At 43.7% G+C, this 14,010-nt stretch overlaps 1 protein-coding gene across 21 annotated transcripts in view; it reads right to left on the reverse strand.

Moving 5' to 3' along the window:
* Nucleotides 1-14,010, reverse strand: part of Synrg (synergin gamma) — an 83,192-nt gene that overhangs the window by 33,490 nt on the left and 35,692 nt on the right. For all 21 annotated transcript variants that reach the window (XM_085829732.1, XM_085829731.1, XM_085829726.1 and 18 more), the window contains 3 exons: nt 9,146-9,258; nt 8,886-8,948; nt 1,797-2,729 (listed from right to left, as the gene is read on the reverse strand). In XM_085829732.1, the coding sequence (XP_085685858.1) occupies nt 1,797-2,729; nt 8,886-8,948; nt 9,146-9,258 (1,109 nt within the window). The remainder of the gene's footprint in view (nt 1-1,796; nt 2,730-8,885; nt 8,949-9,145; nt 9,259-14,010) is intronic.

The following is a 14,010-nucleotide window of genomic DNA, read 5'->3' on the forward strand; positions in this document are numbered from 1 at the left end:
CAATATTTTACTCAGGCAGCAATCTGCAGTCTTGCTCAGCAACACATAGGCGTGACAGTTGGCATCAACCCATCTTAACAACCGCTCTGAAGGAAAGGGTACTGCTCCTCCCCCAAGGGAGGTTTACAGAACAACAGAAGGGAACAATCTGCATTTAAGGTCTCCTCCATTTGAACAGAGCTGTCTCCAACATGACAGGTTCCATTCTGGGAATGTTCCAAACATACAGAGAGAACACGAGCAAGTGAGCGAGTGAGCGAGCACAGATTATTTAACAGGTCCATTGGAATGAACTCAGTCAAAAGCCAACCTCCCTTTCCCAAATGAAAGGTGGGAAAAAGACATCCCAGACTTGGATTAACTCATTTCACAAAGATGTGGTTTGGCACTGTGAAAGAATATAGATTCATTTTCAGAAAAATAGCCTCTAATTAATAACTTCAGAGTCCAAAAGGCTAGTATACATGTTGTGAAATTGTTTTTAAATAAAAATCAAATGTTGTTTAAAAAACAATGCCCCTTTGCAACCAAGTGTTGTGGCTCACGCAGCTCTTATTAAAAATAACAAAGCATCCTATCAAACAAACAACACTGAAGGGGAAAATATGAAAAATGAAAAGAAAACAAGGAGAAAGTACTAGTGATGGGCATCAGGAGCTGAGCCAGCCTGCTGCACCAGGCAAGTCCTCAGCCGGCAGCAGGCAGGACGGGGATCATCGCTAACTGTGTCCCATTCAAACCCAGCATAAGAAACTGTCAACATTCCAGTAACAAAGGGTGCCATTGCCAGTTTGAAATCTGTGGACTCTACAGCATTTCACAATGTCTGCTGAGTCTGTAAACGTACAGTGTCTTACCTGTCCCTCTCAGGTAGAGAAACGAACCCTGCATGTGCACACTACATTTTCTAGAATAATACAGTAATACCGAGATAGTTCTCATTATTAAAGGCCACAAAGTAGGTTTATCTTTCTATATACATATCAAAAAAAGAAAACAAAACAAAACAAAATAAAAACTAGGACACTTGGGAATCTAGTTCTTGTGACACAAAGTTGGACCCGAGAATAAACTGCTACATGTAAAGCCACACAGGGTTTAAAGAGGGCTCTCTAGAAAGAGGTTCTCACACATCAGAAGTTAGTAGCTACCCTAGCCTATCATCTACAGGGTTATTACAACTTAATACTGGCAGTAACACTGCAAAACTGTAACACTGAAAACAGGTCTGCTCCCCGCCAGGCTCTGACCCACGGAGCATCCCTAAGTGACCTCTTCACTCTTCTCAGGGGAGCTGGCAAGCTGAACTACAAGTGCGGGGAGTTCGTTCACTCTCTTGGCCTAGTCAGAGTCGGTTTCTGTAAACCAACCAAACACTGTCTTAGCAACTCTAATATACCAAAGAGGAGACAAAAGAGGAGGGCGGGCACTGCTGTCCCTCTCACAGGAATGAAGAAACACTGTACACACTGCCAAACTCTTTATAAAACTTCTGGCTGTGTGGGGTTCACTGAGCAGTGGGTCCGTATGGGCCTCTGACACCAAGTGAGTATTGGCGTCAAAATAAAAATATCTTGGCTATCCAATCTAAGCTTCAGAGCTGTCAGAGTACCCATAGGTTAAGGTTTCAGTAACACCATGTTTAACACTGCTTCAAGCAGATGACTGCAGGTTAGCTCTTCCTAGAGATCTGAGGAGGTAACAGGCCAGAGCCTTGGTCTGTCAGTCAGACAATACCCAGAGTCCTCTCTGATATCTACATGACCATCACCAGAGCAATCTCACCAATTCCTCACCTGCGGCAGGAGGATGCTGGCCACTAACTGTTGGTAAATCCAAAGAGCTATCAGACATGACATGCTTAAGATCTCCTCCCACATCAGCCAATTTCATGTCAAATTGAACAGAAAGTGCATCTTCAGAGTCCTCCTTGCCAACACTGCTGCCACCGATGGAGGGGAGGTCTAAAGACTTCACCGAGGAGGAGTCTTCTTTGGCATGTCTGAAAGCCACAGCTTTCTCTCCCAGGGATTTGTCTGAGCTCGTGGATGAGAATTTACTGGAGTGGAAGTCGGCAAAGTCATCGTCACTCTTGGTGGAAGAAGTGTTCTCTTTGAACTCCTCCATGGCCAGCCCAGTGCCCTCTAGGGACAGCTGTTTGAAGACATCATACTTGGTTGCTGCAGCAGGTGGGTGCTGTGCCCCTTCCACAGTGCTGCTGGACAAGGGGCCGGGACTCACTTCCTCCCTGAGGGCTTCATACTTGTCACCTGCTTTTGGCTCAGATGAAATGGAGCTGTTACCGAAAGCCATAAAATCTGCAAAGTCGTCCTGCTCCCCAGCAGATGCAGGGTTGGAATATTCCCCAAAGAGGTTGAACTCTCCAAAATCATCTGCCAAACTAGAAGTTTTAGTGGATGCCAGTGCTGCTGAGGCTGCTGCAGAGCCCGCTGGCTGAGGTCGAGTGGAAACTGACTTTGCTGTGCTAAATGTAGCTGAAAAGGGCACCTGTTTCTCGCCACTGCAATCCACTGAGGAGAACATATCTAGGTCTTCTAAGTTCAGAGGGGTTTTCACCTGTGTCTGTGTCTGCTGTGCAGCTCCTGAGGCAAAAGCTGATGGAAAAGTGTCTTTTGTGGGTGGCTCTAGGGGTGACACACTATCGGCGGTCTTGAAGTCAGTGAAGCCATCATCGGTTCCTGTGGATCGGAACTCAGCAAAGCTCTCTCCTGAAAGAAAGAAGTGCAGTTCAGTAAGGATGCAGAGCAGAAGACCATGTGGCACATGATGCATTAAACCAAGGTATAGCCCTGTACACCCATCTTTGGCTCAGTGGTAACCACAGTCCACACTCTTATCAGCCTTGGGTCTCCATTAAAGCCAGTGATAAGGAAACAGGCGAGCACTGCTCAAGACTCTCTCCTCCTCTGGCCAGAACTGAACCAGAAGCTGGAGGATTCTGAGAGGCACACTGATAGCTGCCCACTAAACATGAAACATTATAATGTTTTAAACAAGTTCAAAGGTATCAGTGAAGGATTCAGAGAATCCTGCATCTGGAATTCAGAGTGTACAACTCTGAACTACTAAGCACTTTAGAAAGATTTAGAAGCTGGGCGTTGAATCACACACCTTCCCAGGAGTTGGGAAGCTGAGGTAGAGGGATCACAAGTTGAGGCCAACTTGGGCTAGCTACATCACTAGATCAGGTCTCCAACATACCAACCAACTAATCAGCCAATCAATGAACTAACCATCATCAACAATAAATAAACAACCTCATTACTAGATGCTAACAGTGTAGCTCAGTGCCCACTGGCAAACTCATGCATGACACACACTGACACCCATGCACCCACACAGGAACACAAAGTATTAGAAAGGATACAATGTGGTCTTGCTCAAGTACACTGACATTAATCAGATGTTATTTTTGTAAAAATCTTTGAGAAAATAACTACTTATCTGCAAAGCAAGTTAAGTGCCCATGTGGAGGTCAGAGGACAGCTGTGTGTGTAGCCTCTCTCTTCTCCTTTGTTTTAAATCTGAGATCTGAGGACTGAACTCAGGCCATCGGGTTCTGCAACATTTTTATCCTGTAGGCCATTTTTTTTCCAGCCCCTGAGAACTTAGTCTTTCAACTTTGGAACCATGATTCTTAATAAGATTTCTATTCTTCACTCGTGTCTAATTTAGCACTTACAATTATAATGTCAGGATGTCGATAACCTCAGTTTTCTTACAATGTTTGAAGGCCTACAATGAAACCACTAGGATAAGCCATTTAATGAAAGCCAGCGATATATCAACTGCGAGTATTGCTATACCAACCAACATCATTTAATATCTATTAACATGATTGCCAATTCTGGAGATTAAGAAATAAAAGCCTACATTTCTCTGCTACTTTACCTCCACTCTTTTTTTTGTTTGTTTTCTTTTAGGTTTTGAGACAGGGTTTCTCTGTGTAGCCCTGGCTGTCCTGGAACTCACTTTGTAGACCAGGCTGGACTCGAACTCAGAACTCAGAGATCCAGATGCCTTTGCCTCCCAAGTGCTGGGATTAAAGGTATGCACCACCATTGCATGGCTTTGCCCCCCCCCCCCAATGGACAGTCTACTTTTGTAGTTCTGATTGGCTTAGAATTCACCAGACAGACCAGGCTGGCCTTGAATGTATAACCTCCCACCTCTAACTCCTGAGTGCTGGGATCATAGGCACACACTCTCATCAATGTTTTAAAAAATTGTTTTTCCTAAATGATCAAACATAGATGCATATGAACCATAAAATGTACTTAAAAGCCAAACCTGAATACCAGTTTCTAAAACTGCCACTAAGGAAGAGATGGGCTTTCAACCTATTGGGCCTCATGCATGAGCTACACTTTAATTTACCAAAGAGAAAAAGCACTGGAAACAATGTAATTTTGCTTTTTAATCTGATACTGAATTTATTTACTAGCAAAAGCCATCAACACAAATCCTTCCATAGTATAGAGAAATATGAGAAACAAGAGTAGCCTATTTCAAGTTTCCTATAATTTTTGTATTCAAGACATAAGTCAATTTCACAAACTGACAGGAAATACAAATGTGAAAACTACCCTAGGTTTACAGATGCGTCGATGACATTTGTGTTATTTCTATAAATGAAGATATAATTAGTAGTAAACTTTTTTTTGGTCATTTTGGTGTTTTGAGGCAAAATACATGGTACCCCAGGCTGACCTTGGACTTATCAAGGTCTCACATGGTAACCCAGGCTGACCTTGAACTCATGGCAATTCTCTTACCTTAGCCTCATGAGCGCTATAATTAAAGGCATGGGATACCATGTCCAGATCATGGCCTAAATAAAATTTTGATGTGTTGCTTTGAAATATCTGTGAAATTGACAGGTTTTGATTTTTAAACACAAATCGCACAGCAAACTAAACTTACTGATGATGAATTGTAAACTTCTCCATCAGAACTGTGAACTGGGTGAAAGGGTTGAAGGGAATGAGAAAGGAGAGGGTTTATAACTCAACAGCAAAGAGAATGACGCCAGCAAGTTAACTATCTGGAGTGACTGCTGCTCCTCTGAAAGCTTTTTAGTTGGCTCTCAGATTTTTCAAGTTCCTCCTTTGATTTTTGTAACTTTTTAGGCCCTGAGAACATTTTGAGGGAGTATTTAGCTAGAGCTCCAATAAGAAGTGTCCTTTCTTTATGCAGACCACTGTTCAAAACTTACATACAGCGTCTGGCTTAACCTGAGAGGAGACATTAAGCTGTCGCTCAGCAGTGCAGGAGACTCATTTCTGAATGAGGTCCTGCAGAGGCTCCAAGTCACAGCACACCCCCATTTCTCCTAGTTTTTGGCTCAAATTTGTTCTATAGCCAAGAATGACCTGTGTTCCTCATCCTCCTGCCTCCACTACCCAAGTGCTGAGAGGAAAGATCTGTATCTCAAATGGTACACCTCAAGGAAAGTTTTCAAAAAGTTTAGGAAAATAAAACTCCCAATTTCTCCCACATTGAACAAAGTTAGTAACTCAGAGAGCTTTAAACCAAGTGATGTGGAGAGAAACGCAGGCAAGCAAGTCAAAAGGACGATGACCCAGACCTGGGTTCAGGATGAGGAAGCAGGAATAGGGGCTGCTTACATTTGGGCACCACCATCCTTTCCTATTGTCTCTAATAAGAATAATGTTTATGGGGCTAGAGAAATAGCCCAGCAGTTAAGAGCACTGACTGTTCTTTCAGATGACCTGGGTTCAGTTTCCAGCATTCACATGGGAACACACAACTGTCTGTAACTCCAGTTCCTAGAGATACAATGCCTGCTTCTGGCCTCTGTGGGTACTAGGCTCGAATGTGGTAGGTAAATATACATACAGGCAAACCCACTTATATACATAAAAGTTTTAAATGTTTATATCATGATCATTAACACCATATCACACAAAGAGTCCTGGCATTAAACAAGGCTCTACTTGAAACTTGCCTAAGAAGAAACGAAGTCAGGATTCCTCTAAAGTTCAATTTGAGTGCCTAGGGCCTAACACAGCAGGGAGGGAGAAACAGCTCCTACATCCGAAGGACTTGGATGAAACACAAGGAAATGCTGCTGGAACCTAAGACCCAGGAGAGACTGAATTCTAAGGGAAGAGGTGGCCCTTCCTATGGAGAGAAGCAGTGCGGTGGAATACCTATGACATCCCCTCACTTGTAGAGAGTATTTCCCACCCCACGGAAAAGTGCAGAAGCCAGCTTTGTGCACTTAGTGGGTGCAGCAGAATGTGGTTGTGTTGTCAGGAGAGCAGACACATTCTATAATATGCAGAGTTAAGGTTCAGGTGACAACCTATGGATTACTCAAACTACATGCCATGTCTAATCACACATACTAACACTAACTAGCTCTCTCTCTCTCTCTCTCTCACACACACACACTCACACGTCTTCATCTTTCTCATTAAATCACAGCCAATTTTGAAAATCCTGAACAATGGTGACTTGAGTCAAACACAACACAGTACAGGAACTGATCTCGCCTACCTCCTGAATAGGTAAGCTAATGTCTGACCCATTCATTCATTCATTCATTGGACTAGTTTAGCAGTGCTGGGGAGGAATACCAGGAGTCTGCCTGTGCAATCTGAGTATTCTCTCCACCCTGAGCCACATCTCAGCTCTGAAGCTTTGGGATGCCACCTGGTAAAATGCTAATTAGGCCAAGCCTTGCTGGCGCCTCCATGTTTTCATTTTATACAAAGACAATGTTTTCTTTTTCATCTTTTTTTTCTTCCCCCAAGACAGGGTTTCCTCTGTGTAGCCCTGGCTGTCCTGGAATTCACTCTGTAGACCAGGCTGGCCTTGAACTCAGAAATCCACCTGCCTCTGCCTCCCAAGTGCTGGGATTAAAGGCATGCGCCACCACACCCGACTCCATGTTTTCTTTTTCGTAATGCTCTTTAGTGTTGAAGAGTGTTAAAGTGTTAGGACTGTGTCGCTAATGAAAAGGAGTCCTAAGGAGATGTATTCCTTTATTTGCTGTGCCGCCTCAACTTAGGCTTCTCTGTAGAAGTGCAGAGCAACTCTCACAGACGCCATCTAAGCTATGGTTGGTGGCTGTCCAGCTGTCAGACAGTGCCACACTCCACTCCCGCCTAACGTACAATCAATTCGTTCTGCTTTGTTCCAGCTGCTGTTTGCCGCTGCTTCCCGGGCTGGCTTCACACTTGCTGTGCAAGGAGAAGGAGCTTGCGCTGGCTGAGATTTAGGAGCTTACCGGAGCCAGCTTGCTTTTAACTAAACGATTTAGCTTTATTTATGTATTTGGTGTGTACGTGCACACACACATACAAAGGGGCGTCAGTACATGCATGCTAGCACGTGTGTATGTGTCCAGTTCACAGGTGATTGGCAGGAGCTGATCTCTCCTTTCGCCATGTGGATTCTGGTGATGAGACTCAGGCTGTCAAGCTTGGTAGCAGTGTCCTTAACTACTGAGCCATCTCCCTAGCTAGCCCAGAGCTGTTTTGAAGTAATGGTATTCTACAGTGCTTTTCTTTCCAAATGATGGATGAGAAACCAAGAAAACATAAATAATACCAAGAACTATACCAGGAGCTGTTTTCAGAGGAAACTGTATTGATTTGACATTACCCAAAATCTAAAAAAGCACTTCACAATAACTGAGCCTCACTGCCTGTACTGGCTGGTTTTGTGTGTCAACTTGACACAGCTGGAGTTATCACAGAGAAAGGAGCTTCAGTTGGGGAAATGCCTCAAGATCCAGCTGTAAGGCATTTTCTCAATTAGTGATCAATCGGGGAGGTCCCCTTGTGGGTGGTGCCATCCCTGGGCTGGTAGTCTTGGGTTCTATAAGAGAGCAGGCTGAGCAAGCCACGGGAAGCAAGCCAGTAAGGAACATCCCTCCATGGCCTCTGCATCAGCTCCTGCTTTCTGACCTGCTTGAGTTCCAGTCCCGACTTCCTTTGGTGATGAACAGCAATGTGGAAAATGTAAGCAGAATAAACCCTTTCCTCCCGGACTTGCTTCTTGGTCATGATGTTTGTGCAGGAATAGAAACCCTGACTAAGACACTGCCTCACTGTTATTTCAAAGCTCCCCAAGATTATCCCTGCCCCCACAAGACTGTGTGCTACTCAGCTCAGTACTTACTAAGCACTGCAGCAGCCATTAAGGACTTCTGAATCAAAACACCTACAGTCTGAGTACGTAGCACAATATTATTATGCCAAATAATAACAATATGTTAATTTCTTTTTAGTTGGGTATGCTGGCACACACCTTTAATCCCAGCACTTGAATGGCAGAGACAAGTGGATCCTTTTAAGTTCTCAGCCAGTTAGGAATGCCTAGTGACTCAGAATTCTCACTAGGTTGGCCTGGAACTAGCTATGTAACCCAGATTTGCCCTGACCTTGTGGCAACCCTCCTGTCTATGCTGCACAAGTACTGCGATTACAGGTGGGTGCTATAATATCTGGGTTGCCAGTTTTTAAAAACAACATATATACAGGGGCTGAAGAAGTATCTCAGAGGTTAAAGAGCACTGGCTGCTCTTCCAGAGGTCCTGAGTCCAATTCCCATGGTGGTTCATGACCATCTGTCATGGGATTCAGGGTCCTCTTCTGTTGTGTCTGAAGATAGCTACAGTGTACTTATAAACATTACTTTAAAAAAAGCGTTATAAAAAACAAACAAACACACACGGGGGCTGGAGAGATGGCTGTCACTAAAAACAAAAACGTAAATAAAAATTCTTAAGGGGTTGGGGCAGTAGCTCAGTGGTAAGAGACTTGTTTAACACGTATAGGGCACTGTCTTCTCCCCAGTTTGGCAAAGGGAAAAAACCAGGAATCCAAACTTACCTAAAGGTTTACTGTCTGTCGTTTGCTCGAGTTCCCTGAAAGCACTGTATTTATCACCAGACTCTGCGAGAGAGAGACAGTGACTCATTACAGTGAGGAACCCAGAGACAACAGCCAGAGAAGCATGGTACATTGGGCAGCGCACACATATTTAACATGTGGAGTAGCATCTGACACATTCAATAAAAAATGTGCCACTTAAAGATTTATACAACTTAAAGTTACAGCTGCAGATTTATCAGCTGACAAATTGTCGTTACCTCCAAACGAAGCAGGGTTTTCAGAGGGCTTGTCAGTGGAAATGCCTTTGAACACTGCGTATTTGTCTGTGGAGGCTTTAGTTCCAGGAAATGGGATCAAGAGTGATGGAGCACTGCAAAGAAGGGGAAAGCTGTGTTACTGCTCCCTCATCACCACACTGGGCTTGGAGCCAAGTTAGAGGTCACGGGTCTCTGCCCTTTCCCTCCTTTCCTTTCCCTTTCCCCTCCCCCCTTCCCCTTTTCCTTCCTCCCTCCCTCACTCCCTCCCTCCCTAAAAAATCTCGATTATGTATGTCAGTCATAGTGGTACATACATGTAATTCCAGCACTCAGGAGGCAGAGGCAGGTGAACCTCTGTGAGTTTGAGGCCAGTCTGGTCTACATAGGGAGTACCAGGACACTAGAGATACAAAGTAAGACACTGTCTCACACACAGACAGACAGACAAACATGTCTGTGGTTATGCTACATGTATTTAGGTAAACCCAGAGGCCAGAAGAGGGCACTAGATCCCCAGGAGCTGGAGTTACAACAAGTAATGAGCTGGGGGCTGGGAATGGAACTTGTCCTGGTGTTAGCTGTTTTCATTCTGTGGGGCAGACAGACTGCCTGGGGATACCACAGACAGAAATGTAGAGCAAGTAATGGAAAACAACAAACTCCAAAATGCTTTATTGAAGCAGGCTGACATCTGTGGGGATGGGAGGGAACATTTTATAAGACCCCACTTCTCCTGTTTTCTTATCCTTTCGCCCAGATGTTTGTTGCTGGGCAGGCCTTGTTTTTCCTACGGCCTTCCCCACGAGCAAGGAGATGGCCATCCTTTTCCCCTGTGTGCTCTTAACTTTCTCTCATTATGGAAGAATAACAAGTGTTCTTAACTGAGTCTTCTCTCTAGTCTTTCCAGCTGGTGAGATGGTTCAGTAGATAAAGGTTCCATGCCAGGATCTACATGGTGGAAGGGGAGCACAGACCCAAAGGTGGTCCTTTGACCTTCACATCCATACCTTGCACACAAGCACCTACTCCACCTCACAGAAATAATGTAATAATTTTTTTAAAGAGACGGGTGTCCTGCATCCCTTATGTAGCTGAGGAAGACACTCGATTTCTGACCCTCCTGCCTTTACCTCCTGAATGCTGGGGCTACAGTTGTGTGCTGAGAGTTGGATAAGGGCTTCCTATACAATAGGCCATGCAGGCTGACAACCAAGTGTGTCTGCAGCCCTACAGCTCTCTCTTTCAAAAGTTAAGAGATTACATAGAAACTCCAAAATGACTAAAAACAATGTCCTTTTTCCTGAAAATAAACACTAGCTCTCATTAACCAATTTTTTTTTTTTTTGGACTGAGGAGGGGGTGACATTACAATGACTGTCTGATCGTTGGGTTAAATAGTAAAGGCACTGAAATAGATCATTAAAAAAAAACTTCCTGGGGGGGGTGGTGGTGCTGGAGAGATGGCTCAGTGGTTAAGAGCGCCGGCTGCTCTTCCAGAGGTCCTGAGTTCAATTCCCAGCAACCACATGGTGGCTCACAACCATCTGTAATGGGATCTGATGCCCTCTTCTGGTGTGTCTGAAGACAGCAACAGTGTACTCATATACATAAAATAAATAAGTAAATACATACATACATACATACATAAATCTTTAAAAAAAAAACAACTTTCTGTGGTTTTAACTCAGAGTTCACAATAACTTAACATGAAATTCCAAAAGTGTATACCTAATATTTAAAGATAAATTACAATCACCTAACATAAGACTTCTTTAAAGCAGCTCAGGCTGTAGAAGTGAGACAGTTAAGATAATAGTCTATTTGTAAAAGGTTCTTCAAGCCAAGATGTAAATTCTGCTTTTGTTCATTGTGTGGATGTCTGGACATCTGATAAGCAATGGCAGACAGAAGAGAATGGTTACTTTCACAAGGATCACACCAGCGGTCCCAGAGAGCTATCTTTGTAGCAAAACAACAATCACTTCAAAATTAGGTGAAGATAATTTTATCTGTGGACATTTTTTTCTGGATGGCAGAATCGTGTAATGAGTAGCATCTGCGTAGGCAATTCTTGGAAGACTTGAGCAGACTATAGAAGCCTTCATTTTCCCTCTTATCAGAGGTAGGCAGTTCCCTGGAAGAACAACCTTTACATATGAATGACTGCATTTCACCATCAGCCTCTGTCACTCCCACAGCCCAAGATATAAAAATGGATTTCTATTGAGGTCTCTGCCCTGCAGCAAAACCCTTTCCACAGTCATTTAAATCTTCTTATCAGCGGCCCACAACCAAGGTAGAAACCAGGCTGTCCCACATGCATGGTAATTGGGTCGACTGTGTTTCAAGACTTAAAGGCATTGGATATTAAAATTTCACATCACTGCCACACAGCTGCTGCTATCTGATCTTGACAAATGTAATAGCTTATCATCTATCCATGTAGGTGGATGCTTTTATAGTTCCATAAATAATTAAACTATAGCTCATTGACCAGAATGCTACATAGGAATACAGGTAATTGGTGTTTAAGGACAAAAAGCCCAGGAAGCTGGATGGCCTGCCTGCTTTTCGTAACCCTCCAATTTTAGCTATGGTCTTTTGAAAGCTCAGTGACAAAACCTTTCTGCTAAATGTGACATTTAATTGAATGTAATTAATTTAAAATTATATTCACAGAACTGGACAAAGAGAGACTCTGCAGGGTAATGAAGCAGCTGATGGAAACTAAGAGACTCCAGCTCCCGCCCAGAACGTTGGCACACACCAATTACACACACAGCACAGATTAGGCTGCACTGCGGTCCCTTTCAGGAGCTATTATTTTTTTTAAAAAGCAGGCTGTAATCACCATCAGAGTGTTTATGCCAGTTATGTATAGCAGTCATTATCTGCTTTATACATGAAAACAGTCATTTCTGCTCTTTATGGGAAGTTCTCAAGTGAGAAGGACACACTGTTGTGAAATATAAGAATCTGCAGTCCACTGAAAGGCAAAACTGGGAACCCTGTCATCAGAAAACACATTTTGTTTTCCCCAGAGAATCTCCTTCCATATGGCTGCTGCAGGTGTGAAGTAAGAATCCACCATTCCACCTGGAGTCTGGGCAAGGCAAACCCTACTCTAGGTCAAGAGGATGTGCCCTGAAGAGCGATCACAAAGACAGAGGTACATCAGGTTTTTGTTCTAACTCTGGTGACTGAATCTCCTCTCCAATGGCTGAGGTTTGACCTCACTGTCTTATTTGATTGGCTAGTTTGTACAGAGTTGGTGCCACCACAGGAAAAGGAAGAAGGGGAGAAAAAGATCACTGCTCCAGGCTTTCCCATTCCTGGACCTAGAACAGTGGGCCTTTTTATGGGATGGGGGGAGAAGGCTGGATTAAAACATTTACATTAAAGTCTACAAGATGAGGGGATTAGGATTCCTTGTCCCAAACACATTTTATAGTATGTGACAGAAAAGACTATTTGGTATTTCTTATACAGATAGGGTTTTTCCCCCACTCTGCTAAATATTAATGTTTATAAAGAAAAGCTTAGATTACAGTGTCATGGTGCAGTGTTTAAATCCCAGTACTCGGGAGGCAGAGGCAGGCAGATCTCTGTGAGTCTGAGGCCACTATGGTCTATACAATTTTAGGATGGCCAGAGCTATGTAATATGGAGACCCTGTTTCAACAAACAAACCACAGAAAACAAAACCAAAGAAATGCCTAGTTCTCAGCAAACAAACAAACAAACAAACACCCCCAAAGCTCCTGATGCTATAGCTCTGTCTCAGAGCTCCATCTGTGCAGCTGGCTCTCCTAGTTGCCTCCACCCTGAGAACTTTCTGAATACACAATTGGATGTTGGTACTTTCATGCCTGGGAGACTCCCTCTTCTCTGACATCAGATCTGAGTCCGACCTGTGTGTCAAGAATACAGCATTTCCATGCTGTCACTCAAAACCCAGAGCAGTTCCCTCTGCGCTCCCTGCAGAAAAAGCCTTTCCCAAAGACATTTCTTATTCTGAGGATGCTTTACAGATGTGACCACCCATTACAAGACTTCCCACAATAAGGGCTGCCCTAACTGCTATGGCTTTCTCACCAACTTACAGTGCTCCTTGTCAGCCATGGCCACTCCACTGTGTAAAGCTTTTCTATTCTGGTTAAACACAGCAATTACAGAAACAAGTAATTTGCCTCTTAGAATTAAAGCAACTTCCTACTTGCACCCCTCACACACCTGAAATCAATCGACTGTGTTAGCTACAGTATCTAACATTGAAAAGGCTGTGCACATAGTCACTGTACCTAGCATTGAAAAGGCTGTGCGCATAGTCATTGTGCAGCACTGTCTAGACATAAAGACACCAAACTTTGGGCATTCTCAATAGATATACCTTGTTTTTCTGACTGAATCTGAGAATGCAACAGACACACAATTCAGACTGAGTCATGGGAGCTTTAAGGGATAATGTAAGTGCCCAGAATAAACTGAGCTTCTATATAAGAGCAACTGTGGACCTTGGTCTGTATTTCTAGTGTTTCACCCCAGTGTCTGGCATATAGCAGCTGCTAAGTAAACACAGACTGAAAGACTATGTAGACACGAGTGCAGACTTTTAGACAGGAGAAAAATATTTTCATTCAAGGGAAACATGGAGGTAGTGAAAGGTACATGCACAGGGGGCTGGTGAGATGGCTCAGTGGGTAAGAGCACCCGACTGTTCTTCCGAAGGTCGGGAGTTCAAATCCCAGCAACCACATGGTGGCTCACAAACATCCGTAACGAGATCTGACTCCCTCTTCTGGAGTGTCTGAAGACAGCTACAGTGTACTTACATATAATAAATAAATAAATCTTTAAAAAAAAAA

Source organism: Mus caroli, unplaced genomic scaffold (assembly GCF_978045245.1).
Source record: "Mus caroli unplaced genomic scaffold, Mus_caroli_1 scaffold_13, whole genome shotgun sequence".
Taxonomy (NCBI): domain Eukaryota; kingdom Metazoa; phylum Chordata; class Mammalia; order Rodentia; family Muridae; genus Mus; species Mus caroli.